We start from the raw sequence: 13,214 nt of genomic DNA on the forward strand, positions 1-13,214 counted from the left end.
GAATTTATATATATTCTGGAAACTACCAAAGAAGTAATAAATCATCGCACCTAGGCAGAATGATCCCAGGTATCTACCACAACTTTCCAGTGACAGTTGCCGGGTGAGGTGGGAAGTATCTGAATTTACTCAAATGTCAGCACCTAGATAACAACCTAATTCTCATGTTGTGTTAGATTGTAAAGAGGTAAAAATGCACCAACGAGATGAAAGTATGAGTTATTGTGGTATTCTTGATGACTCTAAGAAAATCCGGAAATGAGGAAAATCGAGAAAAGGCGTAAAATCAGGTTAAATTGCGGGTATTGTGACATAGAACCCTGAATATCGTATTTAGTATGGTTACTGTGTGAAAAAAAGAGCACTAGTTTCAGAAAAATATTTTCAAAAGTGAAAATTTGTGGAATAATCTAATATCACTGTCAAGAAAGGTGATGTCAAGAGGGGCTCATCCTTCGAAACACCTTTTGAAAGTAGCGCTACTAGTACGAGTTTATGTATAACGACTATCGAATAAGACTCATAAAAGCCACATATATGAGTTTAATTATTTTAGTCTTTCGTGGCTTCAGAACTTATATATTAATGGTATGGATTGTATTTACTATGATAAATTTTATAACAAAGTTTTTTTTTCAAATTATGTGAAAACTCTTAGGAAAAACTTATATTTTTTCCTTCTGTAGCGCACATTTTTCTACAGTTTGCACCACTTCTTTCATTAGTCAACATTTAATAGGATAGGAAATCACCGAGGGGAAGTGTTTGTCCAGAATTTTTCATAATGTTTTGATTCTCTCTTGTTTGTCCAGAATTTTTCATAATGTTTTGATTAACATAATCGGTTTTCTTGTTCAAGCCTGAATATCGTTAACATTTTTATGATTAAGGGCGCTGTGTGGAATTGAGATAGTGACATTCGAATATAGGCAAAACTCTCTGGCATCTTGAAAGCCTAACTGTAGCAATGGTTATTGCGATTGGATTTGAGGGCAGTGCAAATAAATTAGGGATTGGAATCATTCGCGATGGTAAAGTTATTTCCAACCGCCGTAGAACATACATTTCACCCCCTGGTGAAGGTAGGTAATCCTTTGTAAACAAATCTATTTACCAAGGTTCGAAATGTTAGTAAGATTCCAGTAAGAAAAATGGAAATTATGTACTAATTACAGCGCATAACTCCTTATTCAAACGGATATACACTGTACAAATCTTTATTTTGAATTGGTGGATCTCGTGCTTCTGTGGATACCCACTCGACATGAACATTGAGCTTTAATGTATTTTAACATATTCACTGCAATTTGTTGCTATCCAATGAACTAATTGCAAATGAATGGGATGTAATGTGTCTCAATTTTTTGTTTTATTGCTAAGGAACTTTACATGTAAATATTTAGCGAATGGTTGTGTCAAAAAGTTCTGGATTTGTACCGATGGAAAAGGTTTGGTACCTCCTAAGGCACAGGGGAGAATTGTTCTCCGAAAGATGCCGGCCTTTTCCATATAGACATGATAATATTATTAAATGTGTTTATATGATGGTGAGGCTTAGTAGCCTTGTATGTAGAGCGTCTGATCGTGGAAGATAAAGTTCTATATTCAAATCCTGGCGGTGCATCTTCGCACCCCGAGGTATCATCCAAGCTGTTTACAGGCAATCAGAACTTTCTGAGTCTTTCGCATTCCATGTGTCAGGCCGACTCAGGGAGTGCGAATGGATGTTCCGAATTCCAGAAACATGCTTTAGTTTTCAAAAATAATTCAATGCGGACGAATCAGGAAGGATAACAATTTTTAAAAGATAAAAAAATAATCTCTGGTGGCAGTGTGTTTTGGTTAGGTAGGATACAATGAAGTAATCATATTTTATGGTGGTAAAAAGAGTTGAAGTCATGCGTAGTGTTCCAAAAATTTTTAATAATATATGAAAGACGTTTTATTTTGTTTAATTCCACAGGATTTTTACCAAAAGCCACAGCTGAGCATCACAGGGCCAATATCCTTGAACTATTACATGAAACCCTCACCGAAGCTGAGGTAGCAAATTGTTGTATTTATGTTACATATATTGAATGACTCTTTTCTCTTGTCATTGAATAACTTAATGTTTATGTGCACTATAGGTGACTCCGGAAGAAATTGACGTCATATGCTACACCAAAGGGCCAGGCATGGGGTCCCCTCTTGTTTCAGTAGCTGTTGTAGCTAGAACCGTGGCCCAGTTGTGGTGTAAGCCAATCATCGGGGTGAATCACTGCATAGGCCGTATCCTTTATCAAGAAAAGACTGGTTAACCATTGTGAGAAACCTCCTGACAGAGGTTAAATCCTTTTTAAAAAAATGACTTTCCCCATTCTGAGTTGAGTTAAATTTCTCTTAACGATCTTCCATTCACTTTTAATGCACACAGAAGCTGTGATATGATGTTGATTATTTCAAGTTTTGACTAATTTCTGTGGTAGGCCTCAGCTGAATTCTGGAAATTTTCCTCTACTGCCGAGATTTAATTGCTCACTGTAAGAACCTTGTACAATTCTATGAGGTTTTTGCATCCTGCCAATTCAATTTTTTGGTATTATTATGTTAGCATTATTCTTTGAATATATATTTTAATATAAACTAATCATCGTGACTTATAGAAATGAATGAAGTTGATGACATTGTGATGATTATATTTTGCGATACATATCTTAATATGCTTGTATAGAGAAATTCATTTCTTCATGTTTTAGTAGTTGTCCTTACTTATAAAGCAAATAAAAACTTAGCAGATACCATGCATGAACTGTATGCTTTTTAATTCCTTTATATTCTCGCACTACACTGTAAAAGTGGTTTGCTTTCATTCAAACTGTGTGACCAGATTTGCTCTGATAAGGATGGCCTGGAAGGATTTTGAACCATGTCACCGTCATTCTCAATCCTGGGGAACTTTTAACACACTTCTTTGCTCATTTATGATATCTACTCACCACCACATGCTTCTCTGTTTTAAATCTTGTTATTATTTGTTTGATGCAGCTCTCTTGGGGTCATATTTCTTTAGTCTTCCCAATTCTTCTCACATTCAGACTTATGTTTTTTTCATCACATGGTGTGCATTCACTGCATCATGTAAATGCTAAGTAATTTCATCGATGCTTTGCTTTATCAGGGTATCATATCTCATAATGAGTGTGACAAAATATTCTTTCTTCTTTTCAGAGTTTTTGTTAGGCATATGTTTTTGCCTGGGAAGTGGGAGCTCCCATGTTAAATTGTGAATAATCCTCATCCCCTGATTGACGTAGAGGACCAAGTGTATTGGTGCTATTCACAGTTGGCAGTACAATCTAAATTAGTAGACAAGTCATTAGTTAATTTTAATTAGTTCTGTCAATGAAACATTGTTTGCATTCCTAGAAAAACTGCCTTACAGATATGCAAGACAAATTTTTCATTAGCAAGATATAAAGATTTTCCTCAGCAGAAACTATGACAGGCGGTATGGCTTGTTTATGTCACAAAAATATGTTCAAAACAACAAAAAATTTCAATGCAACAATTTCAGAGCGTAAAAATCATTCGCCTTGACTGGGACTCGAACCCAGATCCCTCAATATCCGGTCGAGTGCTTTAGCCACTTAAGCTACCGAGGCGTCCTCTTAAACTCTGAAATTTTGGGGCTTTTAAAGGAACTAGATGTTATGACGAAATACGAATGATTTTTACGCTCTGAAATTGTTGCATTGAAATGCACATTAGCGGATGACTCCGTTAAAAGTTACTGTTGCGGCATCTCCCGCAGTTTCTTTGGAATTTAACAAAAAATTTATTAAAAAAATAATATTAAGGGAGTACTAATACAATAACTGACCACATCAAATATGTTTGATGAGTTAACATCAACTTTTGAGGAGTGGTAATTTTGAAATGGCACTGTTAGTGATGCAGTGGCATTTCAGTGCCATGTATGGAATAGAACATACCCTTACTGCATGTGATGTGTGCATGCATCCATTCAGTGTATACTCTCCTTGACTGTTTATCAGACATTGAAATGGGAAGGCTGGTAACAAAATGCAGCAACCCCATAGTGCTGTATGTGAGTGGTGGAAACACGCAAGTTATAGCATACTCAAATCAAAGGTACAGGATATTTGGTGAAACCATAGACATTGCCGTTGGAAATTGCCTTGACAGGTTTGCCAGGGTGTTGAAGCTCTCCAACGATCCAAGTCCTGGTTACAACATTGAGCAGCTGGCTAAAGGGTGAGAATAAGCTTGGGAATTGGTTTGGTGCATGAATATGGACACAGGTTTGTTGGTCTCCTCTGATGCATGGGAATCCAAAGAAAGGCGGTGCATAATGGTGATGGAATCACGGAACATGAGGAATTTGGAAAATAAATGGGAATGTGGAAAAAGTTTTCATTTTCCTCTAATTAGGAAGTTTCAATAAGAAAAATTTATCACTGAAACTAAATCAAGTTATCTCTGGGTTGATAAATCTGAAGTTCTTCTTTCAGAGATTTCTGTGGTGTGAATTAAATGAGCTGTGCGGTGGGAAAATATACCGAGGGACTGGGAATGGTGGGAGGTAGCCAATGTGATACCATGGGGAGTGAAAGACTTTTTCTAGCACTCTGGTGAAGCAATTCTAAATATGTTGATAAAATCCTTAAAAAGTGTAGCAGGCCTTAGCAAGGCAATGTAATGCTTTGATTTTTAAATGGAAGTTATTCGGAAAATAGGATTGTAACTTATCACTCCGAATTCTCTTTTTTACATTTTCCTCTGTTAAAAATATGCTGTTGTGCATCGTGGAACTTCTGCTGTATCTCTTGGCAGTCATTGGCATTTGTAATGCATCTTTGACCTATAACATTATCAAAATTATCACACTTATTCCCAGCTGTATTTGTCAGTTTATGGGAAAGGAAGAGTTTTTTCATTTTATTCAAACAACCCTCAGTCGAAGAAAATTGTAAAAATTTCTGTGTAGTCTATCAGCTGAGAAAGTTGTGGCAGTAGATGTTTGGAGAAGCACTAACCATTGGTGGAAGTAATGACTGCAGATAGTGCAGATTTGAAGTCTAAATAGTATGCCAAAAAAAATTAGATTTGCGTTGTCCATTCACACCCACTGAAAAAATTCCCTGACTTAGAAAGTGTGTGTTCCTGTGCTCTTGCCCAGTGAAAAAGAAGGGACTCCTCCTAAGAGGCCTGCGAGGAAAGATGTTGTTCCTATCAACGATAGGCATTCAAGCAAGTTATCTCGGGTATTTACCTTCACCTCACAAATTTGTCTGACCCACCCATGCAGTCACCACACTTGTGATAATTTTTGTTGTAAAAGTCCTAAATTACACCCAGTTCTGTGCCTTGATTACCTGCTTTTTTTTCATTGTGATAATTTCGTAGGTTTAAGGGTAGAAGTTAGTAATCAGAATGTTTGCTTGGGTAACTATTGATGTGCGAGTAAACTTACAAACTTGGGAATGGCAATTATGAGCCAGCAGTTTTCTAGCTTTTGGTTAACGTATATCTTTTTGAAGTGATTGCTAGCTAGCATATTAATGCAGAGTAAGCAATTGTTCGAGATGTTTTTCCTTTATCCTCAAGAGTACTCACTCTCATAAATTTTTATGCTGATCAGTTAGTTTGCAGATGTTTGTCTTGGTCGTCTTACTTAAATTTTGTCTTTTGCTTTACAGGGGTGTAAATTTTGTTTCATTGCCATATGTGGTGAAGGGGATGGATGTCTCTTTCTCTGGATTGCTCTCGTACATTGAAGAGCATGCCCAAGAACTTCTTGACTCAGGAAAGTACCAGGCAGCGGACTTGTGTTATTCGTTGCAGGAAACTGTGTTTGCAATGTTGGTGGAAATCACAGGTTGGTGCCCTCACATTTATTGCCTTTTATTTTGATCAGCTTCTGTTTTATGAATGGTTTAAATGTGTTTGAGCTTCTCCCTTCTCACCCATGACCAATCGTCAGTTCCTTAGTTCCAAAACTGGGAATTGAGCCCTCTGCTTAGGTAGTAGTTTTCCTAAACGTTCTGTTCTATCTATTCTGTATAAAGCTCAGGGACCACATACCAAAAGTTGAACCTTAGCCAGTATGAGTTTTATCTATTGTGATACTGAAAGTGTTTCAACATTGGATGATGTGAACTTGATACAACCATTTTATGTCACTAACCTCAGAAATCCAAAAACTTTAATACTGAAGCCAAGTTTTCTTGGAAAAAATAGCTTAGGAATGAATGATGTGAGTATTTTGACAACTTAGGCTGGATCAGTGGTATTTAAGGTCTCTTAATGTGCATGGTTTGTATAAAAAGTATCAGGAAAGTTTTGGATAAATATAGTTATTTCAGATATTGCTACATTGCCTCAAAATTCTTCAAAGTACCTCCCTTAAGTGTCGATACACATTTTCAAGTGGTTTTTCCACGGCTCGAAAGCTCCCTAGTAGATGGATTCGGGAAGGTCCTTAAGGGTACGCGTGCAAACTTCTTTACCGACACTTAGGGTGCCATGGTGGGGTCCTTTGAGGGAAGATTTAACTTTTGGTAATAGGAAATAGTCTGCTGATGCCAAGTCGGGACTGTAAGGGGATCGAGGGAATCATCGCGATGACGTTGCAGAAGTTCTTTGCAAAGGAGACACTCTCGACTCTGCTCTCTTGTTCGTCCGTCCAAAGACCTTTGGGACGTGTTTAGCGCAGATCTTTCACATCACTAAATTTTCAGTTATAATGGTCTGCACTGTCATCGTATCAATGCCAATATGATCTGCGATCATGCGGAGACTTAATCAATAGTCTGAATTCAGCACATCACGCACTCTTCAGGAAAAAATTGTTACTGATACTTCTATGTAAACCTTATATGCCAGCCATCATGGAGAGGAATTAGGAAGAGTATTTGAATTAATAAAGAAAATCGTTCGCTTAAAAAGAGGAAAGGGAACATATTGGGTGATGGGGGAACCTTAATAGTTACAGCAAACACTTTCTTCTCAGCATCAGCCCAAGAAAAATTAAGGGGAAAGAGTCAGATGTTCAGCTGAATTATGTTCTTATCTCAAACACACACAATCAAGTGAAGAAGCCTGAGAGTTATTTGGCATAATAATGGTAGTGATATTTATTTTACTACTGGTGTTGTCAGAACTTATAATGCATTGACAATGGCGCATGATGTAATGCATGTCAAATCAATAAAATGATTATGAAATTGCTGTCGATGCTTTGGTAGGCAATTCAATAATTTAATTCCTATTTCTTTCTGCCCTGTTTTCATGGATTAAATTGTCTAACTGTTGTAATGTGTATCCATTGCCTTCCTTGTTTGGTGATCATGATGGTCACTATTTGGTGATAATGTTTTCTCTATTTTTTATGTAGATAACTGCAATAATTATGTACACAAAAGAAAAAGAAAGTAACTGCTCATTCCTAAATACTGGTCAGGAAGGGGAATAATAGGATTTATCAGCCATTATTCTCTTTGTCTATTTCTACAAATTACCTTTGAAGGTAATTAGGGATGAATATGAGCGACCGAAACATCAGAGACTGTGTATCACTTGGAAATAGAAATCTCCATAGTGTACATTTAAAAGAAAAGTTTTGCTTGTGGTATGATACTACCACAGTTACCTTGAGAGATAGCAAGCTGAGCTTAGTTGATTGATTTAATGTGCTTATCCCATGAAATATTAGCACTCAATTGAATTCCCAGGAATTGACCCACTTTACCATGCATGAGAAATTGTTGTATGTGTCAGTTTTGAGTGAATATATTTCCTATGGTAGGATCCCTGGCGTGAGATGAAACTCTCACCAAATCTCCCATTTAAAAGCCCTAGGTATGCATTTTATTTAAGGGGATCAAGATTATTGCGTGGTGGCTAGCATACTGGCTGCCCACCCAGGGTTCGAATCCTGGAGAAGGGAGATATATTTCAGTGGTATCCCGATCTCTACTTGAGGTGCTTTGTGGAGAGAACTTTAATTGAGTACAACATCCATTGGATGAGATGTTAAACTGTGGACCCCTAGGCGCCTTTTGCTTAGAGTAGGCTAATGCCAACACCGGGTTTCTCTCCACACTTCCTCCTTTGGTCATAAACAGGAAAACCATATGGAGGAAGATGTGTGCTAGCCCCACATAAAGATCCTGTGATAAATATATGAATTCTTAAAAAAATTAAAATAGGTTATTGAAATAGCTTTCTCACCCAGCCTCAATAAATTTTGACTTGAGATATTTGTTTTTCACTCGTATTCCCAGGTTGAGAATTTTAGATTTCATTGCATTATCAGTGAAATGTGTTGAATGGGATTCTATGGACCTGACTGTTTGACTTATCAACATCAATGTCTGTCTGTCAGAGAGGGCAATGGCGCAGTTTGGTTCGGATGAGGTGCTGGTGGTGGGTGGCGTTGGGTGCAATGAGCGGCTGCAGCAGATGATGGCCGAAATGTGTCGTGAGAGGGGTGGCACGCTCTATGCCACAGATGAGCGGTATTGCATCGACAATGGCGCAATGATCGCACAGGCAGGCATTGAAATGTTCAACTGTCAAATGTACACGCCATGGGAGGAAACCACTTGCACGCAGAGGTGATAATGGTATTTTTTTCTTGCTTCTGTTCCATTTATGAAATGCAAAATAAAATGTGTGTGTACTTAATTGAAGGAATGGGCTTTTAACTTGGATGGATAGAAGGGCAGCTCTTTGAAATTTGAGTGCATTATATTCTTACCATGGAGTGTACTGTCTCCAGCTGTTTGGTATTAGTTTTTAATTGTTTGATTCCATATGATTTCATTTCTTGGAAATTCAAATTTTGATAACATTGCCAGGGGATACTGATTTATAATTCTGACTGTATTTTCACCAAATACATCAGTCATCATTTTCTCAATGTTAGTAATCTTCCCAAAACTGAATTTCATGGTATTCTCATATGTTCACCATGAACTTTCTGATACCATTGTGAAAGAAAACATTGTTTACTTCTGTTTGCAGGTATCGCACTGATGAAGTCGAGGTGGAATGGCGAGCGTGTTCCAGTTAGCTTTGAATGGGATTTCCTAAAAATGAAATGTCTCCAGGCTACAGATCTTCCAAATTTGTGTGAACCAAAAGATGTGAAGCTGTCATGTTGTGAGTGTTGATGCAAAATATGTATTTGTTTAATAAATTTTATCACTCAAAAAAAATTTCTTGCTCATTTGTGTCTGATTATTCTACACTCATAGTTATCTCTCATTTTATCATAAATGCCTACCCTTTCTTGTTTGCTTTCTAAAACCTTTAATCATTCATTCTCAGAGATAAAATAAATGATTCTCATATTAATTATATTTTTCTTGGCGGACATTTTATGGCATGGCATATAGCATAGGCTGGTCCCAGAATTTAGCCTAGGGGAACACCAGGACACACCACACTAACATTACACGCAAAAGGCTTAACATACTTTAAACTACTTGGTGATCATTGGATGAGTAAGATTTTCCATCTATGGGAAAATATTGTGCCTATCCTATCACAACTAGAAAAAAAGGATCTCATGATTGACAAGATTAAAGACATAAGTGAGAATATACCTAGGGTAGATTTGATGTTATTTGGCAGTTCAATTATAAGTTAAAGGTAGAATAACTCTCCATTTGTTAGGTCTTCACTCTGTGCATTGACATAGTTGACAAGTTTCACTGGTGTTCCAACCAGCATCTTCAGGCCTAAGGCATCTGATTGAAGTTTTGATCATCTTTATAAAGGGTATACCTGAACTTGCAGCTTTCAGATTGGCTCTTTCTCAAAGGATTCTCTTCTAACCACTATGGATAGGTCATCAGTCTTCTCAATTCATTTTTTGGCAATTTCACTGGCTTCCTTTATTAGCCTGAAGTAGTAACTGTTGTCAGCAATGTCAATTGGAAAGTTAAGAAAAATGTAGAGAAATCTACTGATCAATGCTGTTGGAATCTAAGAACCAATGTTATAAAATCAATGACAATGAAGAGTGCTTTCCCTTTACAAAATCCAATTGAGACTGATGGTCCCAAAGAGAAAGACATGTGCTTCCCCAAAAAATTCCATCAACCTGGCAGTACACTTATCCCATAATTTTGGAAAATTGCAAAAGAAGGGATGGGTCTGTAATTGTTAGATTCTATATTGCCTTTAAATATATATATATTTATACTTATATACATAGAAATAAGGGAAAGGGATAGGAACACATATATAGAAGACGAACACAGGAGAGGTAAGAAAGGCAGAATCAAGCAGATCACAATATATTTCCTTGAAGGGGACTTGTACCACGGATCTTTCAACTTGCCAGGCCGATGCACAAACCACTTGATCTATCAAGCAAACGTAATCCACACTGAAATCTGCCGGGGGTTTATGCAACCATGTGCCCTAATTCTTTGGCCAGAAGATGACATTAGGGAGCTGTTTCACCCACCAAAGATGGCGAACACATTCATTCACATGGATACAGATAAAAGGGATAAGGACACCTAGGAAAGACGAACGCAGGAATCTGGCAGGTCGCAAGCTCAAAAATGCTTACTTTCCAGGACTCAGACAATTGGTCTTTGACTCGCCGGGCCTAGCCACTTGAGCTATCAAGGAAATTTATAATACACTGAAATCTGCAGGGGAAGGTCCCACTAGCCCAGATGACATTAAGGAGCTATTTCACAGCATATAGGAACTCTCCAGAAGTTCTGACAAAAGAGGTGACTGGCATTATTACATTCTTTAGGAAGAGTACCAGGATTACCATCAACACCAGCAGTTTCCATTGGCCACTTTATGCAAGTATGCATGGAGCTCAGTTGGGTTGGAGGAACATGGAATAAGCAGTAGATTAAGTCATCATTATTGCATTTAAGTCGGCGACAATATTGCCAGTAGTGTCAGAGGTATTTTAAGAAGAAAACTGACTGTGCCAGGCCAATGGATAGGATTACAATTACTTGCCTCATCACTCACATACCAGGGATAAAGGCCTTGCTTCCTCTGAGCCAATCCAGTATTTCTTCCATTTACTCCATGATTCCTTGGTTTTAACACAGGCATTCATAATTCAGGAATCATCAAATCTCATTTCCCCTTGATCGACTTGATTTCTGTGCATTCTTTTTAGCTCAGTATACTGTTTAATGATTTTTTTCACTACCAGTGTGGAAATTACGCAGCAACAAGTTTTTTATTTCATAAGAAAGATTTGTACTTTCAGAAACTCAGTACTTATCCTATTTAGGCTTTGTTCTAACACAAGAGGTAAGATATTATAAAGAGACAAAAGCCATCACAGAGTAAAGCCGAACTGTAAACTTCAGCCCGGTTCTAAATGTACCCAGAATGTAAACAACTGCACATTAGATTCACTGAAAATTCTAATAATCATGGGAAGTCTGACTTGGGCACATCAGACATTTCGATCATTGGAGTTCGTAGCGCTATCTAAAAGGGTGCTAGTGATTGCATTTATTTTAGTTGGGCTTATAACCTAGGATACTGTTTTTGGGGTGAAACATGGAGCATGGCTTTCTCTATTGTGAAGTACAGCAAGATTTTGACGAGATAAATAATCTGAATGTATACCGTTAATCTACCAGAAGGTTGAATGACCATCATCCTCTTGGTAGGACCAATAAGAGTAAATTCGGCGGCCCAAGACTACGAGCATTAACCTATTTAACACACACTGTAAACATTTTAAAGAAGCAAGCAATGCAGTTACTACTCACAAAGTGAAGCATGTTGTATACTAGGCTTTTGTTCAGTTAATGAGTTTTTATACCTATCTCCGATATTGCAATCATTGCTTGTACATACGACTACAAATTAACCTTAAATGGACTATAAATATTTCAACATCGTGTACTTTATGTAGGGCTATTTCTCAAAATAATTCTTCAAAAGCAATACACTGTTTTGAAAGGACCTATGGAAATTAACAGATACATTTTTGGGTTTCCATACGATGCAAGCATTTCGGAAGTCGCCACTTTCCCACCACAACTGCATTCCCAGGGCTTTCTATTGTGAAGAACACTATTGCAATTAAATTTGTTTCAGTCAGGCTAGCCTCCCAAAGCATTGTCTGAGGTACTTTGTTTTGAAGACATTTATGCTGAAGGCTTCTATCTAAACAATAACGTGGTATAAGGGCACCAGCCATACGTATTTATTTGTTAACACAAACAATCATTCTGATATATATATAATGAAATAGATGTTGTGAATCATTATATACTGGCTTTTAAGTTCATACTTCTACTTAAGTTCCAATTTTTTGCCGATCCTATCTCACGCAAACTCAGAAGGCAACATTAAAAAATACTTTGATGTTGTGCTCATCTCTGGCATAATAAATAGAACATACATCTAGAATATCATCGTTGACATAACAAAAAATCAATAATTTCATCATCAAGCCGTGAAGGATATACCAAACAACTATGATCGATACTAAAAAATTTAAGCTCTTCAACTAGTTGCCACGCGAAGCAACTTCACCAAAGATCCTGGGAATGTTGGGGTACCAACCATCGTATTACACGCAAAGGCTAACCTAGTCTTAGGGTACATTGTTTATCGGCTTTTTTTTATTAATAAGTAATTTGACCACTGGGACATCCATGAGCATTTTCCACGAAATAACTACACCCTAACAGGCTTTTACTTGACCACTGCTTAAATTCTAGTCTAGTTCAATATAAGGATTACACCCAATTATATTAATATAGTTCACTTTCAAACATTACAATTCACATTGTAAATAAATAGACACAAATTTAAACTCATTAGAAAATTATTTAAAGAAAAATAATATTATTCATTTATAATTCCAAGGCCAATATATCTTGTTTCTCGTAATGAAGCATTAAGTAACTATTAACCCAGTTATTCTTTCCGGCAGGCTGGTGTTTTCTAGCTCATAACACAGTGCCAAATCTAAACATGGCATACGTTGCTTACATTGTGTACGTTAATTACATTCGAATACCACTCATTTGTACACCGACTTAAATTCAAGTGCTTAATAACTATGTACCTGGTTAATACTTCTATATTTATGACACAGACATCGAAATTTGAAAACAAATCCAGGCGGATACATTTTTAGTTCCACACAAAGCGACCACGAATGAACAATAAATACGCAGCGTGTAATAAATAAA

The 13,214-nt window shown here is 37.1% G+C and overlaps 1 protein-coding gene across 2 annotated transcripts; it reads left to right on the top strand.

Annotated features, from left to right (window-relative positions):
• Positions 1-743: 743 nt before the first annotated feature.
• Positions 744-9,197, top strand: Tcs3 (Probable tRNA N6-adenosine threonylcarbamoyltransferase Tcs3). 2 transcript variants are annotated; one of them, XM_071591410.1, is made up of 7 exons: positions 744-1,082; positions 1,964-2,043; positions 2,130-2,271; positions 4,038-4,257; positions 5,703-5,881; positions 8,390-8,630; positions 9,031-9,182. In XM_071591410.1, exons 1-6 carry the CDS (start codon positions 968-970, stop codon positions 8,623-8,625), a joined length of 972 nt encoding a protein of 323 aa, XP_071447511.1. In that variant the 5' UTR covers positions 744-967; the 3' UTR covers positions 8,626-8,630; positions 9,031-9,182. The 2 variants fall into 2 exon arrangements, with proteins under 2 accessions (XP_071447511.1, XP_071447510.1); XM_071591409.1 differs by having other exon boundaries at positions 745-1,082; positions 8,390-8,621; positions 9,031-9,197.
• The last annotated feature ends 4,017 nt before the right edge of the window (positions 9,198-13,214 follow it).

The sequence above is a fragment of the Hetaerina americana genome, unplaced genomic scaffold (genome assembly GCF_022747635.1).
Source record: "Hetaerina americana unplaced genomic scaffold, ioHetAmer1.1.p SCAF_46, whole genome shotgun sequence".
NCBI lineage: Eukaryota > Metazoa > Arthropoda > Insecta > Odonata > Calopterygidae > Hetaerina > Hetaerina americana.